Source organism: Micropterus salmoides, unplaced genomic scaffold (assembly GCF_014851395.1).
Source record: "Micropterus salmoides isolate LMB-PRFRI ecotype aquatic unplaced genomic scaffold, ASM1485139v1 Ms_hic_scaffold_14, whole genome shotgun sequence".
NCBI classification, from domain to species: Eukaryota; Metazoa; Chordata; class Actinopteri; order Centrarchiformes; family Centrarchidae; genus Micropterus; species Micropterus salmoides.
In genome coordinates this window covers 23833423-23847221 of record NW_024040485.1, presented here as the reverse complement: position 1 = coordinate 23847221, position 13799 = coordinate 23833423, and the positions used below count along the sequence as shown (strand labels likewise).

General features: G+C 41.2%; 1 protein-coding gene across 1 annotated transcript in view; it reads right to left on the bottom strand.

Annotated features, from left to right (window-relative positions):
- LOC119902417 (vertebrate ancient opsin-like) overlaps positions 1 to 13517 on the bottom strand; it is a 63035-nt gene extending 49518 nt beyond the window's left edge. Inside the window, exons 1-2 of the mRNA XM_038718580.1 lie at positions 12945 to 13517; positions 3900 to 4228 (exon numbers count right to left, since the gene is read on the bottom strand). Of these exons, the coding sequence (XP_038574508.1) occupies positions 3900 to 4228; positions 12945 to 13302 (687 nt within the window). The 5' untranslated portion in view covers positions 13303 to 13517. The remainder of the gene's footprint in view (positions 1 to 3899; positions 4229 to 12944) is intronic.
- Between the last annotated feature and the right edge of the window lie 282 nt (positions 13518 to 13799).

Here is a 13799-nt window from a genome sequence, read left to right as displayed (position 1 = left end):
AACAGTGAGCTTATTTTCACATATGGCCACATCCTACTAAACATCCACCCACTCTTTGTGTCTTCAGATTGTCGGTCCTATTGGGGATGTGGATGCAGCAGAGTGAACTCTAACTTGGACCAAACCCAAAATTTATTCACTGCTTCCCATGTGTACTGTTCCAATGATGGTCACGTTATTTGATAGGGGAATTCAACTCTTTTAGATTCTTGCGGACAAGTTGCTCACCTGCTTTTATCTGTTCCAGCTGGTGTTACCTAACACTGCCTGACAAGAGAACTATAGCATTTACATTGCATAGCATCATCACTGGGAGAAGAACAATCCTAAACAGCACGACGAGCCATTAAAAAGAAGATAAAGAATGCACACGTAGTCCTGCACAAAGAAGGGACAGAAGATGATGCTGAACTTGACATATAATACATGTATATGTATTAAAGAGTTTGGAAGGAAGAGAAAGAGAGTAAGGGAAAGGATGATAAAGACAGAGAGAAATAGGGCTAAACATTACTTTCCCTTGCATCCCTCTTCATCCATACAAAGAACTGTGTGTTCTGATATGGAAAGATAGCAAGTAGATAAAGTGTGAAAAGGAACTAAAGAAAAAGACCAAAGTGAAACAAACTGATGCAGAGACCTTATACGAGACCTCGTCAAAGAAAGAGGGACCATGTGGTTGTTATTAGATTGATTGTTATTCATCTCTACACACAGTTGAGTCATGGCGCACACAAGGCTGCTGAGCACAAGCATGCTTATGCAAACACACACACACACACACACACACACACATAAAAGTCATTGTTTACCTGAGAAGACATGAAGCTCACAGAGTCTGTGTGAGTTGTAGCCCTGGAAAAATTGCTCTGGGACCTGTTTTTGCAAACTGTGCGACTGTGTGTGTGTGTGTGTGTGTGTGTGTGTATGTGCAGCTTTCCTGGAGCGAGAGAAGGCACTGCCTGTCTTCCCTCATTTTCTTTCAGTCAGTCAGTGTGGAAACATTGTGTGAAAAAACAAACATTGGTTACTTCATGCCACAGTTCACAGCCACCGGCGGGCGGGGATGTTCTCGACGAACAGCTGTCCTCCCCACCTCACAGCAGACCTCTACTGCTGGATACTGATTGACATAAGCTGGGCCTGTATTTATTATGCATCTCAGAATCATTTGCAGGAGTCAGGGTGAAAGTGAACTTACTGTAGAATTGAAAGCACCACCTCAAAGTGAGACTTGAGGGTGATTGTTACTGTTTCATTATTTTATTACTGACATTTTCTGCATTTACAAATTTACCACTGTTTAATATATAACTCTTTTTGTCTTTAGGCTTTATGTGGATAGGCAAATACTACAGGTTGGTAACCCGGTTTTAAAATGTTATACTGACATTTATCACTAATAGGCCGTACATAAACAGTGGCAAATAGCCTTATCAGTAAATGTATATAAAATTTCTAACTCCAGATAATTGTTTTACACTGCCTATATTAGCGCTGCATCTAGCATGTTTGGTATTGAACACATCGCGATGATGAGCACATCTCTATTAAAAACATGGAATTTATCTTCTCTTCCACTGTAACTCGATTTGCGTGAATGCTGCTTGTTTTTCCAAATTTGACTCAGAGTGGTGGGAAATTGTGTTATCTGAGGAGCTGTACAAGCGCCATTTTGATTTATTACTGCAGAAACCGCTGGTTGTGACAGACTCAAATCATCACAATTTCAAAGCTATATTTTCCCTGCCACTGGTTGGGAGGATCTTGGTTTATATTTATATCCCACACAAGGTCCATCTGTCCATTTTATTAAACTCATAGTGATCAGTGAATGTCTCTTGTGCATGCATGTCTCTGCTTGAATGCCACCTCCTGGGGTCTCCTAATAGGTTAGGACACCTCTGGAGCTTTCCTAAATAGTAGCATAGATAGGAGTTCTGTCCTAAGTTACTAATGTTGAAAGCAGCTTTTACTCTTAGCTAGTACGTAATGAAAAAAATCATCACTCTTGAAAATCTTTGGGTGTCAGTTGCTGATTTCCTACTTTGAGATGCTTGATACATACAACTCCTTTTGAATTTGAGACCAGTATATTTAACACATCAATTCAGTCATTTGGGTTTTTTACAGTGATTTAGATAAATGTGTAAACCAAATGGAGCGTGTGGCTTGACCCATCAAAATGCAGATCCTCTGGCAAAGACGCAGACATTTTATGAATGTTCAGTGACAGCAGCGATGGTAATTTTAAATGTATGAATGTATGAATGGAAGGTCATATAAAAAGACACACATAATAAAGTCCAAAATCTGCTGCAAAACGTGTTTGTTAAGCAGCTGCAGGTTTTGGTTCACTGGTTCACAAATTTAGGAGAAAAGTAGTTTATAATAAAAAGTAGTAAATAAAAAAAATGTTGGTTTAAGTGCCGGACATCGGCGGAATGAAAAAGGGGGCCAAGCAGTATTGGATTGTAGAGGACAGATGTAGTTACTCAACAACAAAAGAGAGTGTTGATGTGTGTCTGCAAGTGTGATACAACAGCAGATATCTTTTTTAGGAAAAGCTGAGGAATTGAATAATCAAGAATATTTTACTACATGATGTATAAATGCTGATAGGATGTAATCAGGATGCATACGTCTATGTTAGCTGCACAATGTCCTATATATGTTTTTATTGCATTGGACTTGGACATACAACTGTTACTACGTGCTTTTTTAGTTTGAAATTGATTTTTCTTGTAAGATCTGCTTGAATTCAATAAAAATGTTTCATAACCGAGGACACACATTCTGCACTGCACCAGCACTTGTTCAGGAGGCAATCTGAAACACATGTCCTAATAAAGACAGGAACACTGTCTCTTATGATAGATTGCATGAATCGCAGTTTTGAGTGCTCTTTATTTTGGTTATTTAATTTACGGTCGAATCCAGACGCTTTAATATATTATAATAATTTATTTTCAATTCCATTGTTGCCGCTTCTGTTTTTAAGTTGAGATGTGCCGGGCTGCATTCTCTGCACCTGCTGAATCAGCTGGCATGGAAGAAATTATGCCACTCTGAACTTTATGTTTTAATACAGCATCACTGTTATTAGACAACTGTGTTGGGTAATGGAACTCATGGAAACTTTATTACTGTTTTGGGAGGCAGCAGAAACTGTCTGTAAACACACTAACATATTACAGCCTTTTAAGTTGATATGGCAAAGTTGTTGGCAAAGAGTTTACTGTTTACATATCCAGCAGACCCAGATCAATGTGGATTGTGTCTCTGGCCACCTGATCAGTTTAAGTCCAATATTCACTCTCCTTTTAACTTAGGTTTAGTCTCTTCCAACTCCTAAGGAAAATATTTGTTTCTTTAGTTGCTAAATGTGCCACTACATTCAACGGCTAGTCACTAAACAGACTTTGTCTGGCTGCTGTTTTGTGCTGGAGGGGTTGTATAAAGTTGGTTTTTAGAGCTTTTTTCCCGGAACGCAGCTGGAAATGATCTTCATGAGAACAGTAAACCAAAATAGTAAAGCTGTGGGCTGCAAATACCAAAACAATGCGCTGAAAGATGATAAAACACTATGTGGAGCTGAGGGGAACTGTACGAGCAACATCTTTCACATACATGTAGTCATTTCATTCAGTTAGTATTAAGATATTGATTGCAATAAAAGTCTACTAGTTTGTAAAATTGAACTTCAATAAATTGAGACATTTAAGATGGTGTCCTCTGTATAAAAAATGAAACTATTTATACTGTATTGTATAGGTTTATCTTATGTTATCTGAACTCCTTATTTATCAGTGGCAGCCAATGTTGAAGGTGCAACTTTGCTCATTTGTACACGTTCTGCTGGTTTAGTGGATGCCTTCCCTATCCCCATATTGCCTCACCTGTCTGATGGCACACAGCAGCTTCCCATAGCAGAACACGATCACCAGGAACGGGACGATGAGGCAGAAGACAAACAGGGAGATGATGTAAGATATGTTATTTGTCGTCTTGGCCGTCCAGTCGACAGAGCAGGTGGTCCCGGGACCCTCAGGGCCATAGCGGCTCCAGCCAAAGAGTGGCGGCAGGGTCCAGATAAGGGAGTAGACCCAGGACAGGGCGATGCCCATTGAGATCTTATGGTAGTTGGAAGGGTCTGCCTCAGTGGGGGTCATCATGGTGCTGTAACGCTCATAGGAGAGGACAGCCAGGGAGATCAGGGACACGATGCCTACAGGGCACACACATACATAGGTAACCATTAGTATAAATTCAGGCATACATATAAAAATATATTGTATACATAGGTAACCATTAGTGTAAATTCAGGCATGCATGTAGAAATATATTGTATTTGCAGGTAACAGAAGGAGTTAAATACAATGCAAGCATACATAACACTGTGAACGGCATGTGCAGGTGGGTTTTTCCTTTTTTATACCCCATTACTACTGTACTTCATGACAAAAATGCACTGCCTGTCCAAATGTTTATCTACTGTAGTGAGGAAAGCATGCGCTGCCACTGTGATCTAAAGCCTCACTGCTTTTTCTAAAATCAAAAGTGCAGCAAAAATGAGCTTTATGGTTTACAGCTTCAAAGAATTTTAAAATAATAACAATTGAGTGAAATGTACAGTATAATAAAACAATTTCAAGCGCAGTTCACTCTCCCTGCAGAAGATACACACTGCTGTAACATCATAAACAAGCAGAGACCATACCTGTAGTGTCTCTGCTTGACAGAAGCAATGCAGTGACACACGACACATAAGATTTTGAGGAGCTTACTTATCGTTTTGTGACTGTTCAGTGAACACACAAACACACTCTATGTCAATATCTCTGTTTTTCATGCTCAGTGTTTCAGAAGCAGAGGAGCAGGAGGCTGGAGCTTAGTGTCCATACTGACCCCTCAGCCTTTTTTTATCCTGTTTTCTATTAGTTTTGAAGCCATTATGATCCACGAGGCCAACCTTCATCCGCTTTGATTTTCAATGGCAGTGAAGCGGACCTGAACTGGAAGCTCCTTTTAAGAAGGTGGTGACACCGCAGTTCCTCAGCACGATGAATGAATAAATGTAAAAGTGAGGACAGGAAGGTAGCAGGGGGGAGAAAAGTTAGAAAAACTTTAAGCCAGAAGATGGAAACAAATTTAAGCTCTGTGAAGATGACAGTTTTGTGTTTGTCCACTTGCATTGTGCAAATATGTTGACCACACTGCATATACCTGGTGTACCCTTCCTGCAGAATCTCTTTGGCAGAGCATGCTATGCTTGTCTGTTGCCACCAGATATTGCACTCAAGTTGCTCTTCCCGGACAGGCTGCTTAGCTCCGGGCTTTTATTAGCTCCATTAGTACATTACAAAGTCAACACAGTTTTACAACAACCCACTTGTGCTTCTCTTTGATCTGGGCTCACCAACTCGTAGCAACCAATCCCAAACAGATTTACAATACCTCCTCAATGCAGTGCTATCTGATTTACCTTGTATTTTTCCTCTTTTATTCTCTGTCTGAACTGTTAAGTTTCAAATAAACAGGTATACTGGCAGATCTTATTGGCTAAAATCTTCATTAGCCAAGTGTGGACTCAATAGCCACAGTAGCTACTTGCCAACAGTTTAGCTAATGCCTAGAGCAAACACGACTTTCAACGTTGACAGATCATAGTGCTGTTCAGACTTCACAACTTGTTGTCTTGTAATTGCATGAGAAGTGACATTTGAAATGACAGGTAACGACACGAAAGTTGTTTGTTTTATATTTTATTAAAAATAAAAAGTCAACCTAGGCCGCCTAACCTATGTCTTTGGACAGTGGGAGGAAGCCTGAGCACCCAGAAAGAACCCATGCAGACACAGGGAGAACATACAAACTCCACACAGAAAAACTGGGGCAACCGGGGTTTGAACCCATGACCTTTTTGCTGTGAGGCCACAGTGCTATCCACCTGACCACCGTGCTGCCCATGTCGAAAAAAATGAAAATTGAAAAGACAAAGAATATGGGTGAAAGAATGGATTAGCACATGCGGGCAGCAGGGATTGTCTTCTGTGCTACAGAGAGTTGAAGTATTTAGCATGCTAGACATATGTCTGACGTCGGCAATGCCTCTGCCATGCGTTGGTGAGCCTCTATGATGCGTCATTGGGGAGTTCACACATAAAAATTGAGTGCCCATTGGCATGTGCCAATCTCTCGCTGAATTGCCCCCAATCTTATATTTAATTTGATCTCTAATTAGTACTTGCATGCTATGAACAGTAGGACAAATAATGCTGTTTTCAATGCCCCAGACTAGCAACTACTAGTGTTTCATTTATTGTTATCACATGTTGTTGTCTTATCATAAGACATTTCAACCAAAGGCTATGCAGCGTGCGGATATGATGCGTTGCTTGTAAAAACAAAAAGGATGGAAAACAATAACACTATTTATTAAGTAGATATTTCACTGTACAGCTATATCACATAAAACAAGTCTTATTTCTTTTAACTCCTCGGTTAATTGAGTCGATGGTATCTCTTTGCGTTTGTTGGACAGCATCTACAGGGCTGCTGGAGGGTTGAGATGCAGGAGGTGCAATGGAGACACCGGGTGCTGGGTGCATTCAGCTCCTGCTCAGCTACAGCACCACCGACCCCGCTGGAACACGCAGCGACTAAAAACAGAGAGTGCCTCATTTGTTTGTGTAAATAAATGTTAAAACACAACTTGAATGCATTTGGTTTACTCTCTTTTCAAACGAGGGAATACAAATTACTTACCTGGGTCATCCAGTGTGTCTTGTCCCCTTGCACCTCGGTCACTACTCAGAAGGGATTGTCTTTCCTGCAAGTTGCTTACCATAGTCAAGCTCTGGCGTCCCCTTTCCTTTGGGGTCTGTTTTTGTGCCTTTTGTCCACTAAATAATATCTTATCTCCTGCTTCAACTTCCCAAACAAGAACTTCAATCTCACACTGGGTGAAACTTATTTTTTGTTGCTATTCTGTCAGACTTTGCCATTCATACAGTCAGTATGTATTAATATAAAATTAGGGGCCATTCACTGACTATTAATAGACAACTATGCACGTAAAAATGGTGGGACAAAAAGCTCACATGTGCCAACTTTTGAGTTGATTGTGATTTATAAATGGAAATTGGTGTGGGACGTGCGTGTGCATTGTGTTATAAATCACAATATTGTTGTACATACGCTGCTTTCTTTGTTTAATCTATACACAGCCTTTTGGCATGAATCCTACACACAGTTTTATAAATGAGGCCCCAAGTAGAGCTTGAAAACAGTAACTGACAAAAGGTTCGGTTTAGGCACAATACCTTTTGTAATAGTCATATGTAATGTTTTTTATGGTACTGAAAAGGATGTGTTTCTGATGATATGGCGGTCAGATGAGAAAATGCACATACGTGTTGTTTTGGAAAGCAATGATAAATGACATATTGTACTTTGACTTAGAGAACTTGTTGAAAAAGGATGAAACTTTGGATACACTGTCTCTGGTTGCCTATGATAAGACGCCATGGTTTGTATGGATATACCAGTCCATGTTTTCTCATGTGATACCAATTCTCATACCTTAACCATCTGCTGATACTAAAAACCAATCTGAGGCCAGTACTCCTATGTCCCACATTTAAAAACCATATACCTCACTGCGTGGAACTTGTGGGGAGGTAACATGAGACTCAACCGGGACTGCATCTTACTAAGGGTCAGATAATATCTACTGTATAAAGACTTCCTGTTAGATAAAATAGGATAATCAGAGGCAATGAATGTTAAGAAAATAAGAACTTGATTTCTGATTTGTACCCTTTACATTTACTGTGAGGCTTTCCATCCCAAAACCTAGGTTGGGAACATGTGGTATATCACATCTTTTAGATGACAAACTGATAATGTCTGGTATAAATGTCTCAGATGGTTATTAACCACCTTCAAGCGAGGAACCAAATCAAATTACACTTTCTCAATATTGCATGACTCACATACAGAGGCATTACAATATAATACCGGCAGTCATCATGTTGCTTATCTAAGTGACAACATGAAAAGCTGATCCCATCACACGTTGACCCTCTTTCTCTCGTTGCACAGTACATAAGTGACAAGAAAATCTTTATCCAAGGCAATAAGATGTCATAGAGAAAGACACCTGGACAACTTTGGATGTAACTTCATAGCATCTGAAATCAAACATCACCCCTCTTTTAGTCCCCTGGCAGGATCAAAGACAGGAGCTGAATCTAATATTCCAAAATGAAACATCTTGTGATCTGATAATGTCTGAAATCAAAAAGAGCATCTTCGTTCTGCTGTCTGTGTGATGCTCCCTCACTGCTCTTGTCATATTTGTCTGCTAGAAAGCATCTGGTTCGGTATCACTTGTCTGATACTATATATCCAGGAAAAGACAGTTTGAATGAAAAACACAGGATTGAATAAAGTTTTGTTTTCTCTATAAATCCCATCGCAGTGTCTTTTCCCTCAGTCATCACAGGTTCACAGAACTACAGTGACACCACTAACAGTTAAAAAAAAAAATATTATATATATTTCATCAGATTGCAGATGTCTGGCTAATATTAATCATGCCCGCTTTAGGATGTCAGTCTCTGTGTACAAAGATAATTATTCACACTAAAGTCCAACTCAATCTGGGCACCCACAATACAATTCTTTTGTTAACTATTTATTACACAGGCTCATTAGTTGGCACACTCGCTCTGACCTTTATGGTGCAGTGCCATTGTTCTTTTTTTGTCTCTCTGCTGAGGCTTCTTAGCGTCGCAGCAAATTTACAGCACTCAGGTCAGGTGTTGCCTGTGCCTGTGTGACACATATGTATATGCATTTTCTCTTTTCTGTACATGTTCATCCATTTCTGTGCCAGCATCTGTGCTGGTATGTGTGTGAGTGTGTGTGCAGGAGGACAATCTGGCTTTAGTATGCACCGAGTGGGCCCGGCAGTACAAGGTTAATCCAGTGACTGTGTGCAGAGTCCACTTGAGGGAGGAGGTGGCGGCCAACAGTATGCAGGAACACGCAGACCTGGTGTCAAAGAAAGACAGGGAAAAAAAGATCCTCTCCTGTTCCTCCACAGCTTAATGGAAGACAATCAAAGTTCAGTAAAATAGAGAGGGAAATGCAAAGAGGTGGGCAGAAGAGGTGAAGCGGCTAGATTGGTGCCAGGAGGCTGATGGCGAAGGGAAAAGTACAGGGTGAAAGTGTGTATTCACGTACACACACGCATGTCTCTATAAACTGTCTTCAGTTTGTGCTCTTGGCATGAGGTCAAAGCGGTAGATCTTCAATTGTCCAGTCATTCAAAAATCTAAGACGTTATAGGCTAAAAGCAGGAGATGGTGAGCAAAAAGTTGAAATCAATGTAAAGAGGGAGCAGGAATTTGATGTCCTAACACCAAGCTAACAATGTCTTTTGTCATTGAAAGTGATGCCCTCTAATTTGAAGGAACATCGATCATTCAGAAAAACTTCTGAGAGATTTGGTGAAGACAGACACAGTCACTTTGTCAAAGATGCACCGAGCATTAATCATCTAAACAATCAATTTCACTTTTCCTTTCTCTGACCCTCCTTCACTCTTTCTTTCACTCTGTTTTTATGAGCCCATTGAGGAATCACTCAACCATAACCAATGGAGGCTTTAATGATATCTGCGAGCCATCTCTCTCTCTCTTACTCTCTCTCTCTCACACAGACACACGCACACATCCTGCTCTGTTTTAGCTTGTAGAAGCCAAAATTCCGTCAGACAGATTATAATAAATTGGCTCCTTGTGGATGTCAGTGTTACCCATCTTCAGATGGTGCTTAATCTCGGCATAACACTAGGGTTAGCAAGACAGTGGATACAATCAGAGTACATCCAGATACTGAGAAACATTGGAGGCTCACTTTATTCTCCATGATATGAGTGAAATGAAGTAATTGTGTTTTGGAAATTGCCAACTTATCCCAGATGAAGTTGAAGCAGCACTTGGGAGTCTGTTTTCAATTTGAAGGTTTTGACAGATCAAAGAGCAACAGGAAATTAAATATAGTAAAGTTAACTGCCGTGTTGTGTGAAGATTTTAGCCGTAGATCAGGGTAAGCAACAGGGCAGCCTGGTGACAAAAGACAGGGAAGGAAAAGCCTGCTAGACTCACATGCTGCATGAATGTGACTCACTGAGTGTAATGTGTGTAAATCGTTAGTTCCTTCCTCTGCTGTATGGATTACTCAATTAACCTACCCGAAACAGGCCCAAGGGCCCAAAGGGAAAGTGGTTACCCTGGGCTTGACCTGCAAAATGTGATGCAAAAAGACCACTTAGAGCGAAACTAGCACAAAGAAACACTAAACTGACCTGAAGAAAATGAAAAACTACTGCCAAAAGCTGCTAAACAACCACAAAGAGGCATGAAACTATCACAAAGAGAAGCAAAACTACCACTAAGAGATGTCTCAGAGGCTTTATTTTACCTCACCTTTTTCCCTGTTACTTCACATCAGTTGGACAGGTGATAATTCTACTCTTGGTAAGGACAAATACCTAAACTCTTTAGTTACAACAGGTATCAGAAGAACTGGCATTTGACTTGTGTGTTGGTTAGATTGCGGGTGGCTTCCAGTAGCTGCTAGAATGGTTTTAAACATCAGGAGATTCTGCACGCTCAAGTGAGCAAGAGGGAAATAATTGTGCAAGATTTATGAGCCCTTTATACAAACTTCATCAGACAAAAGCTATGGCTGCTGACTAGGGACATGTGCAGTCAATGTTGTGAAGGGGGTGGAGGGCTGTGAAAAGTCATTCACAAAGGTGACATATTTTTATTCCAATGACCAATGAACATTAGAAATTAATTTTTAAAAGAATCTGGCCATTAGTGGCTATGTTTATTTATGTGGTCTGTATTGCTGGAAAAAAGCGAAAAAATAATGAAAACGTGCTAAATTATTTAAACATGAATAAAAGAGAGACAGTTATCTTTTATAGTCTGACAAGTAGAACGCAATGAATTTTATATGATAGGATGCATATAGATTGAGGGCTAGTGCAAGCATGGTGTTCAGAACAAGAAGAACTCTGAGGGCTTAATGTATCTGACTGCAAACAAAAAATGAGTGTATTTTACTATACTAACATGACTTATCCCTCTACATCCTGTCTGTTTTTTAATCCCAAAGTTCTGCAACAATTACTTTAAGAGGTATTGGTTTCAAATCAGAGGCCAAATGTTCTTTGAAATTTACACTTTGATTAGACAGCAAGAGATAACTTGTAAAATATACAGCCATGAGTTGAGAGTCGAGAAAGTAGTGTTTTCAAAACCCAATATCTCAGGCTGCCTGATCTTCAAAGGTTGTTTGGCAGGTTTGAAAAGCTTTTAAAGCAATTATTGGGACTGATGGCAAGAAAGCCTGATCATTAAAGAACTTTAAATCAGGCTACAGGCCAAGGGCTCCTGATGATAGAAAAGCATTTTTATATTTAAAGCATTCATTGAGTCTTCCTTTGAATTTAGCATCAAACTAATTTCATACAAATTACTTAAATTACATGCATTTGAAGTTTTGATTGATGCAATGCTATGGGGAAATGGATATTACTCTATCCTCTATGTTTTATACAAAACTCCTTAATTGCAACTTTTGCATAGCACCCCTGGCCCATCCAAAAAAGAACACTTAGCTTTTTTCTTTTTTTTTTGGCTCAGCATCCCAGCCTGGACTGATTCCAGGTGAGTGAGTAAGTGCCTTATTCTCAGTTGTGCCTCATTTGCATCGATATCAGCACTCCTGAGCAATGATAGACCCAGCGTCCCCTTTCACATTACATATTCCCCCTGGGTGATTTTATTCTGCAACAAATGCTGGTGATGCTGAATCTGCCATAGCCTGTTCATAGACTGAGACCGTGTCCCCGTAGCCCACCCCAGACCTGCACAGGGCAGCTTAATGAACAGCGATGAGGCTTCCCTTGCCTCAGGCACAGCCACTAAACTATAGGGTACCAAGCATTTGGCGGCCATTTAATAGCATTCTGCACATTGTTTTATATACAGTCCGTGCAGCACCCACATCGCGACCGACAGTCCTGTGTGACATGTTTTCAGAGTTCGTAATGACATTTGAACAAATTACTAATCGCCTGTGAGGGAGCGCTAAGCACACAATATGCTTCCATAAATACCCCCAGCGATTCCATGCCATGAAAATGCATGCACGTGCAGCTTTCGAAGTGATTCAACACAGTCTATCATGCAGCCACAGTCGAAGATAATGACCAACTCCGCACCGGGAGGAGTCACTGGTTTTTATCGCTCATCTGCTGGACAAAACATCATAAAAGACCTTGATGATAGACCTGCACCCTATAAGTCTATGGTCCGCAACATCGATCTACTTGCTACTCTACGTGCTGAATTATCTTGTTTGGTTTTTGCGAACAACGACAGATGATAAGGCAATCTGCACCACTCTCTGTAGTGACAGACTGCAAGGTGGTTCACACCCAAAATGAAGTAACAGAAAGACAGAAAGAAAATACATTGTTCATGTATGTGGAGGCATGTAAACCTAATCAGCTGACCGAACAAGAGGTTTGATGTTGTCGAATTTGGCGCATAAGCAATGATCATCTTTTCTCTGAAAGTTTCAGACGGCTACAAAGACGCACCGTGCGCGTAACATTGGGCGTTACAAGGAAAGAGTCAAATATTCTACTAATGTTTCAAAATCCTAAATTACGAACCCAGAAATTAAGCTTAGCATAATCTATTGTAACACGCGCAGTGCTGTGGGAAGGATCCACACAAAGCCTAGGGTGCACTATCACCCATAACCACATCTGAAATAAGAATATAGCCTACCTGTAGTTACAGAAACACACAAACAAAACGTACATATGAGCATTCGGCATTTCTACTCACCAAAGAGAGAGTTTGCAAAGCCGTACCACACGCACCCTGCTTCTCCTATGAGCCACCTTCCCTGCGTGCTGGCCGCGAAGCTGAACGGAGTCCCCAGTACGCACACCAGCAGGTCGCTGATGGAAATGTTTATTAGGAGCAGGTTGATGGGCGACCGCAGCATCTGGTAGCGGCAGAAGAGCACGAGCACCAGCAGGTTGTTTATAAGTCCGAAAGAGCCGATGAAGCCCAGGCACACAGCTACGACCAGGTTCCCTGTCGGTGTGAGGGTGGTCCGGTATGAGCCTTCCCCTGCTCCGGCACACAGAGCGCTGTTGACCCCTGCGCAGCCGCTCAAGCTCACGTTGGACACGATCATCGCAGTCCGTTGTCACGGCGGTGGCACACTGGGCGGCCCCGGTGCACTGCACGACAGCTAATATGTCTTTGGCATTTATTTTTTTGTGTGTTTGGAGGAATAACATATAGCCTAGACGAGTTGTTGCTTTTAGCCAGAAACACTTGTTGCTGTAGAAAGAAATGTCAAGTGGAAAAAGTAGAGCCAAAAAGAACTGTGGGATAGTAAAAAAGTTGTTTGTTGGGATGTCTAAACTTTGTGTCTCAGTTCTGGGGGAGTGGGGGGGGGGGGTGTCAGATTTTTTTTTTTTTAAGTTTGGTTAGGCTTTGCTCCACCGTGTGGCAGTCTGTAATGCACTCTCTCACTCTTTCCAGAGACGCTCCTGTCCCTCATACAGACACCTTCCCCTCACTGTCCGCATTTAAATCACTGGTGCCCGCTCTCCAGCAGCTGACGTCGCAGGGGGGGGGGCGGAGCACGGCGGAGGTGAAGAGAGCAGCATGGAAATCCGGTAAAAA